Source organism: Sesamum indicum, linkage group LG13 (assembly GCF_026168435.1).
Source record: "Sesamum indicum cultivar Baizhima isolate 11 linkage group LG13, ASM2616843v1, whole genome shotgun sequence".
In the NCBI taxonomy this organism is placed as follows: domain Eukaryota; kingdom Viridiplantae; phylum Streptophyta; class Magnoliopsida; order Lamiales; family Pedaliaceae; genus Sesamum; species Sesamum indicum.
The window spans coordinates 11,053,803-11,076,422 of NC_142669.1; the positions used below are offsets into that span (position 1 = coordinate 11,053,803).

Here is a 22,620-nt window from a genome sequence, read left to right on the forward strand (position 1 = left end):
TTACGGTGAATAAGGTAAATTTTTCGTATCGATTTTGTTTAACTATGATTAATACTAGTTATTTACCATAACTTTTAGTCCAAAACAGTTAAAATGTCGATAATAGTAACTTTTTTCTTATTGCAATACGATTTTAAATAGTGATATTTTGCAATAAAAGATTTCAAGAATATATATTTATACAGATGGCATTAAAGATTTATTCATGGAAAAGCCAATAATATCTTGGGTAAATTACATCTACACTTCTAAAATTTATCATAATTATAAATATAACATGATTCCATTAAAAATGAAAATTACAATTGAGATTTGAAACTCATTATCTTACTTCTCGGAAAAGTGAGAAAATACAATAATTTCGTCCAAGTAATTTTAGTTCAAAAAATTATTCAAATTACAATCAAAATTTTCAAGGGATATTTTTAAAATGTTAGATATTAAATTTGCGAGAGCCCTATTTGCAGCATTTTATGTAAAATGGAAGAAACCTCAGACGGGTAATTTAGTTATTTATCTTATATGATTGCACTTATTATTAGAGGATTGATTATATTTTGCCTTTCAAAGGCTGTTTTTATATTTCGACATCTAAACTTTATTTTTTGTATTAAATTATTATTTCAACTTTACAAAATTTTACACTTTGCTATTTTATAACTATTTTTCGATCAAGTTTTTGTTGAAAATGCATCACTTGTAGTGTACATGTGATATTTAAGGGTTATGTGTGATATGTTTTTCCATATATACATAGCATGTGATGTTTTTTCCAACAGAAAAATTAACAAAAAAAAGGTCATATATGGCAAAGTACAAATTTTACAAAGTTAAAATGGTAAGTTGATTGCAAAAAGAAAAAACAATAACAAAGTGGAAAAACGGACAATGGCAAAACATAATTTACCCTTATTAGGCCACATGTGCGTATTCCATTTGACATGAAGATCCCAACTCTATCTGCTTGCTCATGTTGTGCACCACAATCTCCATGCTGCCAACCAGCCCCGGCCACACAAATCCTGGTGGCCTGCTACCTCCGCCCTTATTTTGCACTCTCTCCGTACTTGCATGCTATTGCTAGCTACTAACTCTTCTTTCTTTCCAAGTAGCTCACAACGAAGATGGCAACACAGGCGTTGGTTTCTTCGTCGTCCATATGCTCTTCGGCAGAGGCCGCCAGGCAGATTCTGGGAGGAAGGCCAGCAGAGTCTTCGAGGAGGGTTTCCTTTGTTGTAAAGGCTGCTTCTACCCCTCCTGTCAAGGTAAGATTCGATTTTTAGAACGTCTTGGGAGTTATATTCCGGATGTCATGATCCGATGAAATTCCACTTTTCGTCCTTTACTTTAAGGAGAATTGCGTATGTAATTATGAATTTTATGGGCTAGCAATATCTGGTTGACGTGCAATTTAAAAGATAGTACATTTTTAATTGACACTGTTAGAAAACTAACTATTGCCATTAATTTTTATTTTTAATTTTCTTTTTCTCCTATTTGTGTTTATGGCCCTTTTTTATTTTTTTTCCCCTTTCTTTTGCGTTTCCTATTTCTAGTTTCCTCTTTCCCTAATTTTCTTTCTTCTTCTTTCATTTTATCTATCTTTGTACTCAGTAATATTTGGACAATTTTATGGGATTTCATCTTAAATCAATATATTTAGATTAATGACAAGAAATTAAAGGTTGGTTTGGTTTAATGAAAGGAGGGGAAGTGAAAATGCTATGGCATGGGAAAACATAATAATTTTTTTTCAAATTATTTGTTATGATGAAAAGGAAAGTAAATTTCAAATATTTTTTATTCAGTACACAAAAAATATCATAATTTGATTTGTTTAAAAAATTACAAAGTAAATGTACAACGATATGTACAGAATATAATTTTTTTTAGTTACATTTTGAGTAATTAAATAATAATGAGGAAAAACTAAAAGGGACTCCTAGTGAATTAATTGGATTTTTATTAATATTTGGACTCCATAGTCATGTAATATTAAACCTTTTTAGTAATAATCAAATCATAAATTAATGATTGGTAATTCTTTTACTAGTATTATATTTCACCACAATTTAAAACAATAGTAAATAAAGAATATTAATCATTCATCAAATAAAATCAATGCAGAAACTTAAATTTTTAACACAGTTAATCAATATTTGTTATAGCTTTTAGCTATGATCAAAACATTTGCCTATGGTTTTAATTACGGCTAATTTTTTGGGTTCACTTGCAGAAATAATGACCAATGATCATTGCGGACGTTGACATGATTTGCTACAATTTTTTTCTTTTAATTATAGTAATCAACTATGTATTTCTTGCAGTGTCATAGTATAATTGTTGTGATTTCACATTCCTTTCTCTGTTTATTTTTAATACAACATATCCTACGACTAAGGACTGAGGCTTAATACTTCTATATACTTTTGGCTATATGTTTCCAGCAAGGAGCTAACAGGCCCCTTTGGTTTGCATCCAAGCAGAGCCTTTCCTACTTGGATGGCAGGTAATTGCTTCTTTCCTACAAGTTTGATAGCCAAAATCTGTAGTTTCTAGGCTGCTACTAATGTGATCAGGGCCAAGACAAAAATTCATGTAATCTTGCCATCTTACGAGACTCAAACTGATCAATGTATCTGAGGTTACATAAACCTTTCAGCAAATCGCCTTAACCAAATCTCACTTTCTCAGCCTCCCTGGTGACTACGGATTCGACCCGTTGGGGCTTTCGGACCCTGAAGGCACCGGGGGATTCATTGAGCCGAAATGGCTAGCCTACGGTGAAATCATCAACGGGCGTTTCGCTATGTTAGGGGCAGCAGGAGCCATAGCACCAGAAATCTTGGGTAAAGCAGGCCTGATCCCTGCCGAAACAGCTCTCCCATGGTTCAAGACTGGAGTCATTCCCCCGGCTGGAACATACGACTACTGGGCAGATTCTTACACCCTATTCGTTCTGGAGATGGCACTTATGGGCTTCGCCGAGCACAGGAGATTCCAGGACTGGGCCAAGCCAGGCTCCATGGGCAAGCAATACTTCTTGGGGTTGGAAAAGGGATTGGGAGGGTCAGGCGATCCTGCCTACCCTGGTGGCCCTTTTTTCAACCCGCTTGGCTTCGGGAAAGATGAGAAGTCGATGAAGGATTTGAAGCTGAAGGAGGTGAAGAATGGAAGACTGGCTATGTTGGCAATCTTGGGGTACTTTGTACAGGGTCTAGTCACCGGCGTCGGCCCTTACCAAAACCTGCTCGACCATTTGGCTGACCCCGTGAACAACAATGTATTGACCAGCCTCAAATTCCACTAAACTTGTACTCATGTATGCTGCTAAGTACTGTTCGTAACTCCATTACGTGTAGAGAACTATTTAGCATGTCATTAGTAAGAATACGTAAGGAAAGATGATTTTTTATCGGAAAAACTATATTTTTGGTTCCATATATTAGAATTTTTTTTCAGTTTATTTCTATTTATTACAATTTTGTTACATTACATCCTATTAAGTTAGAAAATTTCTTGTTTTCATTCCTCACGTGACTTTTTTATCCAATAGTTAATTAATGGAGAAGCCATATGGCCGTTAGTTCAAACACGTGTTGGACTAGTGATCCCGTGATTTTTTGTTGATTTTTGGATGAAAAAGTCACGCGAGAACTAAAAATCAAAAAACTATCTAACTTATTTGATGTAATATAAAAATATCAGAATAAATAGAATTAAATTAAAAATGAGTCTTAGTTATAAGACAAAAAATGTGATTTTTTCTTTTTTATCTTTGTATTTACTTTAATATTGTTGCTCCTTGGTAAGATTCTTTTATTGCGCACCATGTAAGTGGACCGACAATTCTTTCATAATATTGTTGTAAAAGCAAATTTTTGTCTCAATTTTCCTAATAAGTCAGAAGATTTGTAATGAATGTTGTTAGTTTTTGATTAATTTCAATCAACAGACGAGGAGCTTGCCATATCCACTGGAAAAATAGATGTTGTCCCAAACTCCTTCGAAAAATGGGACATAAAAAATTGTTCGTTCCTATCTGTCTGAAATTTGGTTGGTGATTTTGTTTTGTTAATTATTGTGATGCATTTTGTACCTTGATAGCGTTCAGTCGAAAATTGTGGATGAAATAAATTTTATTCCCAATGATCATCCAAGGATCAAATTTCTGATGGCCATGCATCGAAAATGCTGTCGCCAAACCTCAAATTGCAGGGGTGTTTTGGGCGGACATCCTCTGTCCTCCGTCCAAAATTTTTATGCTAAATGATGTCCTCTCAAATATTGTTTCAAAATCGATCGAAAATTTTTTTAACGGTTGTATTTCAACAGCTATATTATAATTTAGATGTCATCTCTAAATCCCATCAAAAACTAATTAGAAATTAATCTATGAATTCAAGTTTTTCCTCTAACTTGTCTTCCCATTTTATCGCATTTATCTACACGTGCCCTTCATCCCAAGCTTAAGATGTTACTAGAAGAAGTTTGTTTCTTGCTATCTTAATTGCTGTCCATCAAGCATAAAATAAAATCTGATAACACCAGTTTGTGAACTCAATTTGAATGGGCTGAATATGGCCTTGCGAATTTCTCTTCTTGATTTGGGCTCAACTGCCTGATCCTTGCGAGTGGGCCTATCATATATATATATATATATATATATATATATATTTCTTTTATGGGTTCACCAGGTCTAGAATGCGATTTATCATTTTGTTCTGAAAAATAAGTGTAGGATGTGGGTTATTATCCAAATATTAAATAATGTACTCATTTAAATTGTGATGTTGTTCTTGTTTTGGATATTATATACTAATTCTTTAAAGTTAAGTATATATGTATAATTGTTTAGGTGCTTTTAATTAATATATTTATATTTATACTTTTTATATAATGAGGTAAATGTATTAAGACAATTAAGGAGGTCAATGTATGATAAGCACCTGCCAACAAATTTAGGAGTTAGACAGGAGTTTGAGGATGATATTTGAGGTTACGTAAATTAGGAAAAGGATCAGTATGCATATATTAATCGCGAAAAAATTAGATGTCTGTGTCGTAAGTGTAGAAATCTTGTGTTACTGCCTGGATCCACCAACGAAAGGCTACTCCCACAGCTTGCTTTGCATCCAAATGACTTTGTAAAAGAATCAACAAAGCCTGAACAACAAATAGGCAGTCCAAATATTTCATAGACGACGTTTGAGCTGCCCTCTAGGCATATTGGGGCACAAACAAATTCAAGTAGAAGTTGACCGAGAACAAGGTCAACCGATTGGTCAATCCTGGCGTGGCGAATATCGGCTATCGTAGGAGTCCTTTTCAGTTGGCGAGCACAAAAGAACTAGTAAGTACATTTAATTTATTATAAGTTTAATTCGAATAATAACTATTTACAAATTTATAACAATATCTTAAAATATCTTTGCATGAGTACTCTCAACTTAATTAGCCGTCTCAGCTGCTACAAAAAGAAAGCAGATGGGACCTGGTGTGGGCCATCCACTCACGAGAAGGTGGTAAGTTGTACATTCTTTTTTTCTTAAAAACAAAAAAATTATTTATTTACTAACACATTGTATTTTATTTATTGTCAAGAGGCTTATTAAAACTTGCTCGAGGAGCTTGCCTTGCCGTTGATGCCCGGCGAGGGTATCTTATCCACTGTCAATGTCACACCCCTAGAAAAGGGCCAGCTTTATGCTGAGGTTGTGGTGGGAGGAAGCAAGACCGAGTCTTTGGCATAGGATCCGAAGCATATACATCAGTGCTACCCGCCAGTCGATCTAGATATCAGAGCATTAACATTCACTGCTGCGCCGCCGAAGATAGACTCTCACGTCTCAACACAACTTGATCAAATCAAGTAGGTACTGAGAATGATGTGCAATAAGATGGGGCTCCCACTTTTGTTCCCCAACCTGCAGCCGACAGCCACAGGCCCACCCCCATCCCCACCCTAGGCCACTGACACATCCAGTCGAGGAATCAGAGCAACAACATTTCTTTGTCCAGAATTCATTCATACATCTGTCGAAATTTAAAAAGGGACGACTAGCCTTCTGAAACGCGGTCACAGAATCCATCACTAAAGGGCCTTTTTCCTGGCAGTGGAAGTAAGCTCTAAACTTAAAAAGAAAGAAGCAAACACCAATGATTTGATCATGGAACAGGTACAGAAAGAGTCTTTTGTGGCGGATGAATGTAGGATTCTGCTTACACATTTCATTGAAGCACGAGCAGTCGAAGCAGTTTTAACTTTCTGAATTTTAGCTGTTTAGTTGCTTTGGTTAATTGTGTAGTTGTTTCTATTATGATACTTGTTTTTATTCCAATGTCTTTTGCTGTCTGATGTGAATTTTTGTTTAGGTTGATTGCAATGTCACCGCTCTTATTTCATCATGTGGTTAAGAACATAAATTCGATAGTTTTTATTTTTTGTTAAATTTTACAACTCTACTGTTGACATCAAATTATATTAAAAGAAATTGCAGTCTTTATCAAAAAAAAAAAAGGGTGACAATTTTGGTCATATTAAAATCAACCATAATAAAAACTAATGCGTATATAAATTGATCGAAAATCCACAAATTAACGTGTAGATGCACAATACATGCGACTTCCCTACAAGATTGGTTGAAATTGCCCTCAATTTGCGAATTTTAAAAAATTATAATTTCCCCATGTTGGTAGCATATATCTAAAAGAAATGTATTAATTTTAATATCTAAGCCTTTATTTTCTTTTCCCTTATCATTGATATATAGAGCGGAAATTATAATAATATTATATAAGCCAGAATAATGACACATGAAAAGAGACAATTATATATATGAAAACCCAGATTTTTTTTTTATAAAGTACTTATTCAATAATAATTATTTTCATGTACTTTTTGATAATACTCAATTACTGAGCATCATATAGTTCATAGGCCAAGACTTGATCATCACAACATGCATTCTTATGAGGAGGAAGGAGCATAGGTGATCTTGATACCACCAATAGTGATATCCCCCGCTATAGGTACCAAAGTGATCAATATTTCCTCATCACCTTCAACATCCAAGTCCTCCAGCGGCGCCTGCAATTCCAACCTTTCCTGCGCCTTGATCTTCATCGGAGTGTCATGTTTATGGGGCACATGGGAAAAGGTTCCCAGATACTCAGCCTTGTTCAAGTCATCAAAATCGTCCTCTTCCTCATCCACGAAAACGTTAAACTTTGCAAATTCACCTATATCCACCTCTATGTCTTCGATCAACAGTAATTCTACCTCGTTCTCCTTCTCTTCCGGCGTCCTCAATTTCCTGGGCCTGGGGACCCGAACTTTGACAACCTTGTCGAGTTTCAGAGGGAATTCGAGGGTTTCCAGTTTCGGGGCGTCCACTATTCTTGCTGCTCTGGTCCCGCGTACACTGGCAGAAGGGGGGCAGTTAGTCCATGGAACAGAGACCCCATTAGTTTGGTACTGATATCCCAGTCTCGCATTGTCCAAGCAGTCAGCAACCCGAACACGCACAAGCCGGCTGTTTTCATCATAAAACAAAAACTGGGTATTCAAATAGTCTGTATCCGTGAAATCTCGCTGGTTGTTGGCTCTTCCCTGTCGCCATATTGTCCACATTCGGTCGACGTTGGCGTGGTGACCATAGAAGATGGGGTCTCGACCTGCGGAGTAGAAGTTGCCCAAGTCCTCTCCCGCTGGCTGCCTCGGGTCTCCACACCATCTGTGTACGGCATTGTGTGAACCACGCTCGGATGTTCCAGGTGCATTTGGTACAGCATTTCCTCGACGATACGGACTCCCCATGAACGTCTCAAGGGTGGTGGCAGTACGAATCATCTCATTATTCATTACGGTGCAATTGTTATTAGCTATCTGTTGGGGAGTCATATTGCTGCTACCTCCAGTGGCCAAATTGACAGGTCTAGTGTAAATCTGCTGGTTACGCCTTTCGTTGAATAAGGCAGGGTAGGTTCTACTATCCGTATACATACGAGGAGTGTTCATACCATCAGGACTATCCCAGTTCCAATATGGTAAAGCAAAATTTGGATCGCCGATTAAATTCCCCAAGATTCTCTCGTGGAAGTACAAGTACCACCTGTGGAACGGGAAAAATAGCCAGTTACCATGAACCTGAATCTGCCCTCCATTCAGCCCTTGCGCGGCTGGATAGAAATAGGCACCATTGCAGTAAGCGCAATGCACATACGATTGTTGCATAAAGTTGCGTGGGTCGGTTGCAGGAAGATTCCTCATGAGCTGCACTGCCCGGTTGTATCTCGCCATATAATCAGCATTGGCCAAATGAGCCGCAGGCCTAGTGCGCATGGGAGGATTATTTGGGGGCCTGAAGTCGACAATTGTGGTATTAACAGGAGGGCAACAGCTATACGGCACCGGCGGTCCTAAGTTAGGACGACAAGTGTTAAGGTCAGGGGGTGGTATCGGAGCAGCCGATGATTCAAGTGTATTAGAACCAAGATTTGCCGCACTATACAAACCCCCCAATCCTATTAGCATATTCCTCCTGTCCAACTTATTTTCTTGGGTGGAATTCTTGTTTTGGTCGTCATTTCTTCTGGCATTGCAAAACGGCCTTGTGGCCTTGGTACTACCATTACGTGCCTTTGGCTTAGGGTAGAGAACTAGAGAAGAAGAGTAGGAGGAAGAGGAGCTTGGGATGGAAAGAAGAGGGATGGACGTGGCTGCCCATGAACAAAGAAGAGATGACATCATTAATGGCTATATATTTGTATGTTAATTTAGTGTATGATGAGTAGAAGCATGCATGAAACTCCTCTATTTATACTGCATTCCTTTGAAAATTCAGGCCCACTTGCTTTTCGTCATTTTATCATCTTATTTCGTTTACAAGTTTTATTACCACAGAAATGTGTGAAAAATCATACATGCATTCATAGTGCGCCATGCACGTGTTTTGCCTCTTCTTCAGAGAAGGTATGCAGCGGAGCGTCTAATATTGCGGAAAGTTAATTAATTTGGATTGGATTCAATTATATATAATAAATGTAATATATGTACTTTTCATGTGATTTGTGTATAATTTAAGAAAATTGGCCAATAACATCACTGGAAAAAAAATTGCTATCGGCTATGATTTTCTTGACCATGGGTTGAAACTATGGTAAATAATTAGTAATAACCACGGTTAAATAAAACTCGATGCAAAAACTTAACTTAATCACCATGAAAACTATTTTTGTCATAACTTTTAACTATTATATATTATTAGCCACACTGGTAAAAACCACGCCAACAACCATTGCGTGACTGTGGTCAATGACTTTTTTTACTACGGCTATTAACTTAATTTTAACCATGGTTATGTTATATTTTTTATAATGCATGATAAATGTATATAATTGATTTAATTCGATCAAATTTGATTTAAATAAAAAAAAATCCCTAATAATTGATCTCCACTCGAAGGTGCTATCAGTGAAAGTTTGAATCAACAGCCGGAGTTCAGTTTCTTCACGATTATAGGGTCAGGTTGAACTTAAATGAGATTTCATGACTTTGATCTGATCAATTAACTTAGGTCGTCAAGATTTCTTAATCTGCATCATATGTTCATTATAATAAAATAATTAATTGCGAGCACAAATTTGACGAATTTCATTAAAATCCAGCAACAATAAATTAGAAGAAAATTCACTTTATCAATATTTTAATAGCTATGGACTGAAAATTATGGTAAATGATTATTATTAATCATAATTAAATAAAATCGATATAAAACTTAATTTATCCATCACAGCAAAAATATTTGCCATTGTTAAGAGTTATGAATATTCGGCATTCCTACACGGATGTCGTTTCACAAAAAATAGCAAGCTACGAATTTCAACAACCCAAAAATAACTATTTTTATAGTTGAGTCAAATGAAACATTTCTTATGAATATATAAATTCAAAATTTTTACTAAAAGATTAATATAAAATTTAATATTATAAAATTGTCATTTAAAAAGTTAAAAAAAAAAGTAAGAGTAAAGGGGAAGAAGACTCAACTTATTAATTTGTTGTGTAAGGAGGCAACCATATAATTCAATTCAAATTAATTAATTAAGTTTTTAACTTGAAGTGCATTAATATAATTTGTAAATCCTATATTAGATAAGTTAGAATATTAATTAATATAATAATGAAGCAAAATCTACTTTAACAAAATTCTAATAGAAGTGCGTATTTCATTTATTCATTAGAAATTATGAAAATTTTATCCGAGTACCGAGTTTAATTAGAATATTATTTGATTTTTTGTGCTGTTACCTTATGATTTTTTAAGTTAATTACGCTTAAAATTGATAAGCTACAAAAATCATAATTTGATATGCATGAGTCAATATTCTAAAATAAAGCAAATAACATTTGATGATAGGAAAAGTAGAACCACAATTTATAAATTTTATTAAGTATTTCAAAATACATATAATAAGCAAAATCAAGTATGAATTCAACATGAATTAATTTTTTAAATATTTTTCTTTAAGTCATTTATGAATTAATTTTTAAAATAAATTGTGTAGAGAATTAAAGAATATAACATATTATATAGTGAAGTACTTTCTCTTATATGAAAGTATATAAGAATTATTTTTATTTACTTGTTCACTATATCATATTGGGTGTACAAAAAAAAAAGAAGCAGGTGTGGTTTTCGTACACCCAAAAAACCTTCTACTTGGGTTGTCGTCGGTCCATGAGGTTTTCAAAATCGCAAGTCTTCCACAATGACAAAAAACTTCTCTATTAGAAGCCATATTTTGTGACATTTTTCCTACTCAATGTAAGAGAGAAATGAAAAAATATGACTTAAATAGAAAGCAAATGGTATACTGGTTTTTCCCATTAAGTTGTTGATTTTTCCTCCACATTTAACAAGTAACAAGCCTTTATCAATTGGACGAAAATTCCTTAATGGTCCTCTAATTAAAAAAAAAAACTACATATGAGACTCAATGTGTGAATTGGCCTGAGTGTGGGACCAAAGTTGGAAACAGGTCCACTTATGGACCAAAAATGTAATTTACCCTAGACAGGTGTACGATTGTGATATTAGTTATTTCATGATTTTGTGGTGGTTGTATGTTGAAAATTTGTGGGCTTGTGTCATTGCATGAAATTGATTTTACTGTCTATCTGTATGTGTGAATATATGTATATAAAATAATTAGCTATATATACTTTTGAATAGAAAATTTATTTTTGCTATATATTTTTCAGATAATAAGTCACACTGATTAGTCAAAATTGCATCATAAGTGGATCATTACTATTATTAGGTGGGTCAAGAGTGATATCTTGAGTTGAGGGCGCTTGCTATATAATTGCATATATATATTAGACTTTCAGTAGATTTATAATTTAAGTTTTGTAATATCTGAAACTATACTTTTCTCCTTTTCTTATGTTCATAAATGCTATGGTTAGGGAATAAATACCATATCTTGATGACGTATGCCATTTTGTGATGTTTACGTAATATATTTGAGTGACATATAATTTAAATTATTGGGTTATATGAATATTTCTAAGAAAAAATGCAATTATGAAGGGGGTGCTGCCATAACCAATTATTTAATACTAATTTATGTGTTTATATTTTATTTTAATGTATTAATTTCTTATGCGCTTCTATGATTAATTTTATCGATTACAAATTTAAAGATTTTTGGTTTGTAAAATTATGTAGTAATATTTGTGGTCCTTAATTTTTTATAATATTTTTGTTTTCAATTTTTTAAGTTTCAATAAATATTTTTGTTTCGTATGGCACAATAATATTTTGATACACCGTCCCTTGATGTAAAACAATATTGGACCTTGATGTAAAACAATACATACCAATATTATCGTGGATGCAATTTGAACCATGAGACTGTCCAGTAATTAACAGATTTCAAATTTTAATATGGAAAAAAAAAAAAGGACACACATGTGTTATTTGGAGTAAAATTTAATTTTCTTATATGATAATAAGGTGGAAATAATTAACCCATTACAGAAAATAGAAATTCCTTTCTTTTCTCTCACCAAAATACCAGCAGCTATTACTGAACATTTTCTACTCAAAAGAGTACTTGACAACACATTCTTATGAAGGAACATATATGATCTTGATACTTCCAATGGTAATATTCCCAGCTACTGGTACCAAAGTGACCAATATTTCCTCATCATCTTCAACGCCCAGCTCTTCCAGCAGCTTGTTCAATTCCAGGCTGGTCTCTGCCCTTATCTTCGTCGGAGTGTTGCCTCGACGGGGTAATAGGGAAAAGGTGCCGGCATACGCAGCCTGGGCCAAGTTATCGCGGTCATCCTCATCTTCCTCGTCCAATAAAATGTTGAATTTCACAAATTCTCGTGCGTCCGACTCTATGCCCTGGATGGATAGCAGTTCTACTTCTTTATCCTTTTCTTCTTGGGACCTGGATTTCTTGGGCCTGGGGACTAAAACGCTGACGGGTTTTTCAAGTTTCAGAGGGAACTGTAGGGTGTTTAGTCTTGGGGCATCGGATGCTCTTGCCATTGTAGTCACGCGTACAAGGGCTCGTGGCTGGAAATTGTGCCCTGGAACATGATGTATTCTTGAATGAGAGAAGGAAGATGACATGGATTTGGTGATATGTGTAATATTCAGCGTGTGGAGGTCTCTATTTATTATTGCATTGGTAAGGAAAGTCGGCCCTTTTTTGTCATATTTGTGAAATATATTCCAATTCGTTTTAATTTAGTTTCCGCAGGAAAGAGAGAAAATTCACATATGCATTTACAACGTGCTATGCTCATGTTTATCAATTTCCTCAAGAAATCATTGATGGAAATGTCTGGAAGATGTGATATGTTCTGTTCATTTGAATCGGTGTTTTGAACTGATATGGCTGGTTTTATTAGATTTGATTAATGGCATCAACGTTAGAATTACGGAAAAATGGGTTCATCCTAAGTAGAAAGTGTAATTACTCAATTGTTGTTATAGTCTGGAAGAATGGGTTCATCCTAAGTAGATTTGTAAACAATACTATAAAATTGAGAAATTCCTCCATCCATATCATAACTATCCATTCGTGTGATAAGCTAGTTATAGTAACTACATCTCATATTACAGAAGATTGGAGTTGATATTTAAGCTGAACCAGACTATGATTTCCTTCCGCTTCATAAACTGCGAAAAGAATATCAATGCAAAGCACAGATTTATCAGTTCATACTGCCAATTCCTAGCTTAATTTGCTGCTTATAAGTCCTTCCAGCGACCCAATGAAAGCTAAAATTGTGCATAACAAGCAGAAAACTCTGAATGCTTGAAGAACTATCCATTGAGCTGTCCAAGCTCTTATCTTGTTCTGTGCAAGATACATCTCCACCGGGAAATATATCGCCAACGGCCAAAAATTCAAGGCCCCAAGAACTCCTAGAACTTGGTTGAAATAGGGGAAAACTATTGCAAGTCCAGTTGTAGATGCAACATATACAGTTCTAAAGCATAGCCGAAGATGGTTCAACTTGAAATGCGGCAGCAGTGGGAGCTTAACTATGTACTCGTCGTTCACAAATCTGCTATTAGGATGCTTCTTCGCTATGTACCTTTCAGCTACTGCAAACAATGGTTGACTGTATATCTACAAGCGTACAACAATGTTACCATTCAAAAAGATGAAAAGGCTAGATATAAACTCATTTTGGGTTAATTGCAGTTTACCCCCTGTGAAAACACAACTAGGTTCAAAATCCCTCTGAACCAGAAACATAAGTAGAAAGGCAACGCAACCTATGAATTTTTAAAAAGGAATCTCAATACGTCCTGAGCGTCGAGTTGTTCCTTTTTACCCCCTCAATGGATTCTTTTGCCTATTAGTATTTTTACAGGGTTATGTTGTGTATTTTACCCAAGTCATTCCAAAATCTCATAATTTCTATAAGAACGTCAACTAGTTTTGCGTCAACATGGGAGCTAACCTGGTACCCGCCGACAAGGTGAAGAACAATACATGCGTTAGCGATGTCAACGAGCCAGTATGGTTCGTAAAATCCGAAGCCTGTCAACAGATTTCCTGGTGCTTCATTGCCAAAAGCAGCATATCCGAAGCATCCACAGCAGAGAAAGAAGAAGCTGGTAATAAGTATAGCTATAGTTGATGCCTTCTTCATTGTCTTGTTTTCTGGAGGAGGTGCTTTGAGAGTATCCTTACATTTACAAGTTTGGTTTTTAACTATTTAGGTACTGAGGTACTGAGTTTGTAACTATAAGACAAAAGATAGTATCATAGGCGAATCAAGGGGATAGCAACAACTATTTCTAACCTCAATGTCCAAAAGAATGATGTTGTACGTGAAAGCAAAAGCAATGTCTCCGATTGCTTGTGACGAGAGCCATACTTTTTGAGCGACAGTAGTTGTAGGGACTCCACCAAAGTCGCCCCTGATCTGTCCATCTCCTGCATTGGCCAACAGTTATCTACATGGTCAGAAATGCAAACTGGACTTATTAAGATATCATTTGATGTGCCCGAATTTGAATTACAGAACTTATTCATTCTGTTCAGTTTTGTCAACCAGAAACTACTCAGTTGTGAATTGAATTTCTTCTGCTACCATGAACCATGCATAGTTGTGCCTATTAGAGAAAATGAAATCCATAGCCATTAAAAACGACAAAACAATACCTACTACTTTTGCGAAACCAAGAGCCAGCCCAATGAAGGTATAGCCGAAGGACATAATAGCAGCAAATATGGAGAGCCACTCCATGTTGTGGAAGTCGGGTATCTGAGAGAATACTACCTGAACGGCACCGAACAGCAATATGAACAAATTGTCTCCATATTCACAGGGAGCATCATGCCCTTCCTTGTGGTAGCAATTTGATTTCAGAATTGCCCTACACCAACAACAGACGAAGATAAATTACACATTTGGCAAACACGATGTTGAGAAGAAATCGAGTACCACATAACTCAGCAAAACCATGAACACGCAGGAGGATTTGTACATAACATTCAGAACTTTTGTTTCAAAATTGTTATTTTAAAAATGAGAAATAACAGTTGAGTAACCTTCAAAATCTGCAACACTAAAGACAGAGCACGTAGTTTTCTGAGAAACTTACAGATACGTTATCAATCCTTCTCTTACGAATCAATAAATGGACGTCTACAGAGAACTACTCTGCAATTTCTAACAAAGGTTTGATTTCTGTACAAGAAATCCATTGCAAGTTTTACTGACAACTACTATTCAAAGAATTAGAAAATGCACCAAAGCTCACCATTTGAGCCCTCACTATTGTCGACGTAGTAACTTGGTAGCTTTTTTTAAAGATAAGGATAATGAATACTGTCACAGTTCTCCTATTGTTTGAGCATGACAACAGTGCGGAAAAGTTGTTGATATACTTCTTTTGCAACTGAAGATCAAATTGCACGTTTCAAGATCCAGTCATAGCATGATAGGGGCTTGGAATCTTCTCAAATCATATGAAAAAAATCAGGCATAGGAAACATAATGGGATACCTCATACTGATGGCCGATGTTATAGTATAAGCAATCCCATATCCGTAATAGCTTTCTTGAAGAAATATTCCAGCCACCCACATACTCTTCTTCCCTGACAAAGAACATTTTATAGCTGTTATAGCACACTTTCTAAGAGTTCTTGAAAATACTTTATTCACCCAAAAGCACAAATTACAACCTGGTCATTTCATATTCGAGTACCCCTAAAACAACTTGCTATGAGCACGAGTTCCTCACCATTGATCGTTGTTGCTCATTAGCCAAAGGATAGGAGAGAACTAATACCATAAAGAGTTCTTCAACGTTCTCCAGTAGAAAAGAAAAGCGAGATAAATCAACCAAAATCATAAACATGCCTGGATCAACTACCAAACTCCAAAGCTCTAAACTACTATAACTTAGTTGATCATACGTTGTCCTACATCGAATTTCAAAGTGACGAATCCTATCACAATTCTTATCCGCTTTTCTCTATGCTTTCGATGCACACGGGCATATCGTGCCGATCAACCTAAAGATTATAACTGGGACCGATATATAGATATATCATTCATTACCTAGATAAGAACTCACGGCTTCGGCATAGGACCTATTTCTGATGTGGCCCACTTCAGGATGAGGATATCTGTAACAATCACAAAGAAGGTTTGAAGATACAATAGTTATTAGCCCAAAAACCACCATACACAGAGGACCAGCAATCCACCCCAGCTGAGCCACACTCCACGCTAGTGACAGCACCCCTGACCCTATAACTCCAGTTATTATGTGGGCAATTGCTGTCCAGACAGTCCCTTCACATTCCAAACACAAAAATCAGAAAAGAACACAACCCCTAAATTTAAATCTTTTTCTATAAAATAACATCAGTTTCTTCACCAAGAACATAAAAAACAAACAAAAAACTCATCAAACATTCAAGCCCATTATCACCACATACACTATACACTAAAGGAGTATCAAGAGTTCACCAATTATGCCAAGATCGAAAATTTTCACAGAAACTAATCCAAGAAATGCAAAGATAATGGAAAAGGAGCTACAATCAGAAAGGTAAGAAAAAACAGGACTAAAACTGACCAGTTCTTTTGAGAGAAGCATGAGAATCTGTGGATGAAGACGCAACATCTGTGAGCAAAGGATAGGAGTGTTCATCTTTCTCCTCCACCTCAACCATGCTGCTTATCTCGCGGCTATTGGCTGCAGCAAGAAAGCTCCACTGTACTGTCTCAACTTCCCCTGAAATCTTCTTTTCTAATAGTTTAAGCTGCCAAACAGACTGCTGACTTCAAAATAAGAGCCGTATTGATCATTCTTGGCTACAATATAAATTTTATTTATGATAATTTGGCTGGCAAATGACACAACTGCATCTTTGAAGGCCTGTGGCAGTGTTTAGTTTCCTTCGTACAAGACTTCTGTGCTCTTTGCAATAACTTTGCATTTTCGTCCAAAATAAATTGTGTTAAATGCAATTTAGCCTGCATTATATTAAATGAGCAAATACTCTTTCCTAAAAAAAAATTAACAAATTACTCATGTCTTTTAAAAAATGAAACAAATAGGGATTAATTTGCTTTATTTTTCAAAATCCAGAGATAATTTACTATTTTATTTTTCACAAAAGATTTTTACTCATTTCCCAAAATAAATTAGGGTAAATTACATTTTGTCACATGGTTGGTTTTGCATTTATTATATAAATTTTTTATATTAATTTATCATCTCAACTTTGTAAAATTTTTCTATATATAATTATTTTCAGATTGATTTTTTTGCTTGAAAAGACATCATATGCACTGCACATAAGAAATTTTTAATATATTGCCTTTAAGTATCTTATGTGCAATATATATAATGTTTTTCTAACAAAAAAAATTCGACCAAAGCTACAAATTTTATAAAATTAAAATGGTAAATTAATAAAAAAAAAAATTAGATGGCAAAACAAACAAACAAGTTTGATTCAAATGACAACATATAACGTACCTAATAAATTATAAGAGAGTTCTAAGTTAACCGATAATAAAAAAAATTCAAGTGTCTAAAAACAAAACTCCAAAAATGATGAAAGCTAAAATATGAATTGTTTAAACAACGCAATATTTATAATTTTATTAATAAATTATATAAAAGAATAAAAAGTTGCTTATAACTTTTAATTTTAAATTAATTAACTAAAAATTTAACATAAAAAAATGTAAACCAAAAATATTTTTTTAAATTTACTTTCGATAATAAATTAATAAACATTTATTTTAAATAATTACAACACTCTTGCAACCACCCTTTTATAATACAAAAGTTACTAGATGATGGCCCAAAGGGTACAAAATAGTGACAGCCATGAACTTTATTTAAGGTAAAATAATTATTGTATCTTGTCAACTGAGCTGGCATTGGGTGAAGTCGTTCCTTATTGAGTCTTCATCCCACTTGCCCAAGTTCTCGATCTATAATGCATGAACACGAGACACGAAAAATTTTAAAAAATTAGAACATGATACGATTATAATATAACAATATATAGTATATTTTTTATTATATATATTTTTAATTTTTTATAAATCAAATATATAATTATTGTTTTTCTTCGTAAAAGAATAATTTGCTGATATGTAATATCATAGGGGAATAAATTACATTAAACTCAAATATAAAATAAGCGTGTCCTATATTTACGGAGTTAATCAAAATACATGATTCAAAAAATATCCCTAAAATAGTCATTTTTTTCTTTTTTTATTATAAATTTCCGAACATACGGATATAATATTAAACACTGCACAAGGTAACTTTTTAGAGTATTCGGACATTATAATTCTTGATGTGTATATATCCCACTTTTCTCAAATTTGACCTTTCTTCATTTTTCTTAGCAAAATATCTTTCAACTTTTTCTACGTCCACTTAAATTATATAAGTACCAATTATAATTATTATTGCTTTTATTGTTAATTATATATGAAAAAGTATAAAATTATTTTACTTTTTTAAAGAACATTAATTTGTCATGAATTCCAACATTTCTTTTTTGGTTTTTGTAATAAATAGCCATGCAAAGTATGTTTATTAACATATAAAAAATGTAGAGTTAGAATTCACAAGGGAAAAAAAGAACCATATAAAATAGTTATCACTTTTTAAAGGAATATTATAAATGATTCTAATACTATGTAAGTTTAAAATGTAGAGTAATATGGTTAAAACATAACTTAAGATAATTAATAAAAAATCAAAGTACATTTATTATAATTTGAAATTATTCACAAACATACTAAAATTCGTACTATGAATTTGGGACGCAAATTCTTCAATCTAAAAGCATTGCAAGGGTAATATGTTAGCTAGTCTATGTAGAACACAACAACAAAAATGCCCAATAGCTATAAAAGATTTTAATTTTAAAATTAATAAGTAAATTTTCGTTGCTGATTTATATTATTTAATATATATTGTAAATAATTTATTATTAAATTCATAAATTCGATTTTCATTGCTAAATTTATTTGCAAGTAAAGTTTTTATTTTAAATAATGTTAATTAGTAACGAGACCGCTGATTATTATTTTGCTATTAAATTATTTTCTTGTAACGAAAGATCATCTAACACATTTGTTGGGGTTTGGGAGGTAGGTGGTTGGATTCTTGGAAACTTGGGAAGATAGATTCTTGGACAATTGTGCTATTTTTATGGGTGTTGATTTATTACTCAATAAATTTTTAAATATTTGAAGTATTGATTTCATAGATGGCATAATTATTTCTAAATTAAAAATTTAAAGTCAGATAGAAAAATGGAATTAATTAATAAATGTTTCTTGCGATTAATAATAGGTTTTGACTAAGACATACATTTGATTTAGAATTATTGATTTTGGTTTGAACAAATCTTAATATTTTAATATAATAAATGATACTGAGTATTATATGTTGCGGTGAATGCGGTCCTCACATGTAATATGTATATAAAATTTGTTGTTAAAAGTAAAGATATATTGGTAATGGTATATTAGGCCGAAAAATTGCAATTTATATTTCATAACTTAGCTCATTTGTAATTTTAGTCTTATTGTTTTATGACTTAGCAAATTTAGTTTCATAAGTAAAAAAAATTATAATTTACATCCAATTACCAATTTATGTTAAATTGTTAGCAACTTAACGGAATGGGTAATGGGACGTAAATTGCAATTTCTTTGGACTCATAGGAGTAAATCCGCTGAGTCATAAAATAATCGGACCAAAATTGCAAATAGGTAAGTTATGGGATGTAAATTGCAAGTTTTTCGCAATTTGTCATTTGCTTTCCCTTATCTCTTAAATGTTTCTTTCCTTTAATCAACATATTAGATCATATGAACAGCTGCTCTAATCAACGGATAGAAATATGATTGAGGCTGACTGAATAAGCTCGTTGTTAGATGAATATTAAAATTAGAGTAATATTTATAACTTTTTTAATTAATGAGACACATTTATAAGTAACAAAGTTCAAGAGATGTGATTGTAATTTATTCTTTTTATGGGCTGAATCAACTGACATCTTATTTTAGCTAAACTTTGTAACTTTTTTATGGGCTAAACACAACTAATTCATTACAACTATGTCCAAAAATTGCGATATAAAAATATACACACACAAAAAATAATTATTTTTTGGAAACTATAATTTTATTTAGAGTGAGAAAAAGAGATACGGAAGAAATATTTTAGTATGAATTAGACGGACATTTACATTATTTGAATGTGACCCAATTTGAAATTGGGTCCACTGGACATAAGTCATGTAAATATCTTTTATACAAGGCCACACCCCCATTTCCCATTTTTCATTTGCCATCTGTATGAAAAATTACAATTTAGGTCTCATACTTAGTTCATCTGTAATTTTGGTCCCATTATTGTACGACTCGTGGGATTTAGTCCCACAAGTCCAAAACATTACGTCCCATTATCCATTTTCATTAAATTGCTAGCGAAGGAGCACATCACCTGCATGACACGTACTCCTTCCGTTAACAATTTAACGAAATTTGGTGATGGAACATAAATTGTAATTTTTTTTATTTCTAGGACTAAATATGCTGAGTGTAAAATATTGGGATCGAAACCGCAAGTGAGCTAAGTTATGAGATGTAAATTGCAATTTTCTCTATAGGGAGTCGAGATAAAAGTTGAAATTTTTATTTTTAAGATAATTTCATCTCGTACCGATCCTGATGGTGACGGTAATTTTTTTCTTAAGATACAATTTTAAGAGTATTAGCACTATAAATTTTGAGAAAGAACAAACGAAAATGAATATTTTGAAGCTTTCTCACAAGGAAACAAATGTTACAGTACTAGAATGTTTTTTCTTAATTGAATTAATGAAATGAAAAAGAGGATCCTATTTATAGAAGTTGAAAAATTTGTTGTTGAATAAAGATGTCCAAATTTGAAAAGATATGTTTGTAAAAAAATATGACTTTTCATCAAATAACACACATCATTTCAACCAAATAGTACATCACTTCAACTATGGAATGTCTAATTGGTTGTCAGAACATTATTGGATGATGACTTTGCGTCATCAACATTTTCCATCAATTATTATATTTGTTAAGTCACCATAAATATCAATAATTGTCCATGGTTATATATATATATATATATATATAATTCTTTTTGTTTTTAATTATGATTTATAAACAATTTTTAATTTGCACGATAATTATTAGTACTATTAAAATAATAAGAAAAATCACAGTGATCAATAAAAAGTCTTGTTATTTAATACATATTAATTTGTGCAATTTTAATGTTTTCATTTAATATTTCATATATGGCCAATTCTCTTTTTTAATACTGAACGAAATTAGTCTTGCATAATTTTATTTAATAACATAACAAATCCCATTAAGTAAGAAAGAATATGAACGGACAAAAAATGCAAATTAATTGGCTGCATAATAAAGTAGATAACAAGTGGAAGTTCCTTAAATAGAAAACATCAGAATTACAAAATACGGACAGAAATTGAACAAAACAATTAAGACAGTTATACGTAAATTAATTATACAAACATAATGTTGAACTTGGACATATATGACATATATACTAGAAAAAAACACAAAAGGGATGCTCCATTTACCAATCCTGACAGACAAAATACGACTTGAACCAGGTCAACCTCCCCCTCCCCCACCACCACAGCCGCCGCCGCCGCCGCCGCCCCCGCAGCCGCCACCACCACCGCAGCCTCCGCCTCCGCCACCACCAGTGCGACCCCTTCTCTTCCTGTGCGTGCCGGAGCTGGGGTGATCAGCACAAGCAATGATAAGCATGGACATGATTGAAATGGACAAAGCAATCATGCCAAGAATGTACAGCAGCCCTGAACCCTGGAAGAGAAGAGCAGCTGCTTCACTTGCCACATTCCCACCATTTGCAGAAGCTAAGAGTCTAACCATTTTGATCCAGCCAAAAGGATATTTTCAGAGGCTTTTAGCCAAAAGGATATTTTTAGAGGCTTATCCTCCAACAAAAACCTGCTTATATATATATATATATATATATATATAGAGAGAGAGAGAGAGAGAGAGAGAGAGAGAGTTTAATTCTTATGTAATATTAATATTGTGTTTTGGAGTCACTTTCATGTTGAATTTGCTTGTATCAAACGGAAATACGTCTATATTTGTTTTTTGTTTGTGGTTTTCCAACCTCTTAGTCAGCTTGGAATATTTCCAGGGAACTCACCGGCATTTTACATGAAATTTCGCAGTTTGGCTCAGTTACACGGACTACCCTCCAAATTACACCTCGGCTTTCTGAAAACGCTGTATTTCTAATGGCAAGATTGAAAATTGTAGTCTCAAAGAATAGGTCCATATATTTCATACATATATATATGGTCCTTCCCACTAATTGTTGTGAAATGCTAATGGTTGACCATAATTTCGACTGCAAAATTGCAATATAAGATTGAGTCATTTTAATTTTGGTGCCGCGTCTTATGAAATTTTAATTATAAATTTCATTAAAAATTGTATTGTTGGTCCAAAAATATATCAAAT

At 33.6% G+C, this 22,620-nt stretch overlaps 3 protein-coding genes and 1 pseudogene across 3 annotated transcripts; 1 reads left to right on the plus strand and 3 right to left on the minus strand.

Moving 5' to 3' along the window:
• Positions 1 to 924: 924 nt before the first annotated feature.
• LOC105176865 (chlorophyll a-b binding protein 8, chloroplastic) lies at positions 925 to 3,466 on the plus strand. Its single transcript, XM_011099800.3, has 4 exons — positions 925 to 1,025; positions 1,113 to 1,265; positions 2,448 to 2,509; positions 2,695 to 3,466. Exons 1-4 carry the CDS (start codon positions 942 to 944, stop codon positions 3,308 to 3,310), a joined length of 915 nt encoding a protein of 304 aa, XP_011098102.2. The 5' UTR covers positions 925 to 941; the 3' UTR covers positions 3,311 to 3,466.
• Positions 3,467 to 6,830: 3,364 nt separating this feature from the next.
• On the minus strand, positions 6,831 to 8,777 carry LOC105176864 (polyphenol oxidase I, chloroplastic). The gene has a single exon (XM_011099798.3). The coding sequence runs from the start codon at positions 8,750 to 8,752 to the stop codon at positions 6,971 to 6,973; it is 1,782 nt and encodes a 593-aa protein (XP_011098100.1). The 5' UTR covers positions 8,753 to 8,777; the 3' UTR covers positions 6,831 to 6,970.
• A 3,360-nt stretch (positions 8,778 to 12,137) lies between these two features.
• Positions 12,138 to 12,572, minus strand: LOC148784498 (polyphenol oxidase II, chloroplastic pseudogene; annotated as a pseudogene).
• A 500-nt stretch (positions 12,573 to 13,072) lies between these two features.
• LOC105176863 (putative amino acid permease 7) lies at positions 13,073 to 16,989 on the minus strand. The gene is made up of 7 exons (XM_011099797.3): positions 16,640 to 16,989; positions 16,117 to 16,353; positions 15,557 to 15,650; positions 14,710 to 14,924; positions 14,348 to 14,481; positions 14,003 to 14,230; positions 13,073 to 13,665 (listed from the first exon to the last, which is right to left on the minus strand). Exons 1-7 carry the CDS (start codon positions 16,734 to 16,736, stop codon positions 13,264 to 13,266), a joined length of 1,407 nt encoding a protein of 468 aa, XP_011098099.1. The 5' UTR covers positions 16,737 to 16,989; the 3' UTR covers positions 13,073 to 13,263.
• Positions 16,990 to 22,620: the final 5,631 nt, after the last annotated feature.

Bases quoted from the DNA above. Each gene is read 5' to 3' on its own strand.
- LOC105176865 (XM_011099800.3), top strand. From the start codon at position 942: ATGAAGATCCCAACTCTATCTGCTTGCTCATGTTGTGCACCACAATCT. The intron at 1,266-2,447 runs GTAAGATTCGAT...ATATGTTTCCAG, and splicing joins CTTCTACCCCTCCTGTCAAG to CAAGGAGCTAACAGGCCCCT. The intron at 2,510-2,694 runs GTAATTGCTTCT...TCACTTTCTCAG, and splicing joins CTTTCCTACTTGGATGGCAG to CCTCCCTGGTGACTACGGAT.
- LOC105176864 (XM_011099798.3), bottom strand. From the start codon at position 8,752: ATGATGTCATCTCTTCTTTGTTCATGGGCAGCCACGTCCATCCCTCTT.
- LOC105176863 (XM_011099797.3), bottom strand. From the start codon at position 16,736: ATGGTTGAGGTGGAGGAGAAAGATGAACACTCCTATCCTTTGCTCACA. The intron at 14,482-14,709 runs GTATTGTTTTGT...TGGCCAATGCAG, and splicing joins TGGTTTCGCAAAAGTAGTAG to GAGATGGACAGATCAGGGGC. The intron at 13,666-14,002 runs GTTAGCTCCCAT...GTACGCTTGTAG, and splicing joins ACCTTGTCGGCGGGTACCAG to ATATACAGTCAACCATTGTT.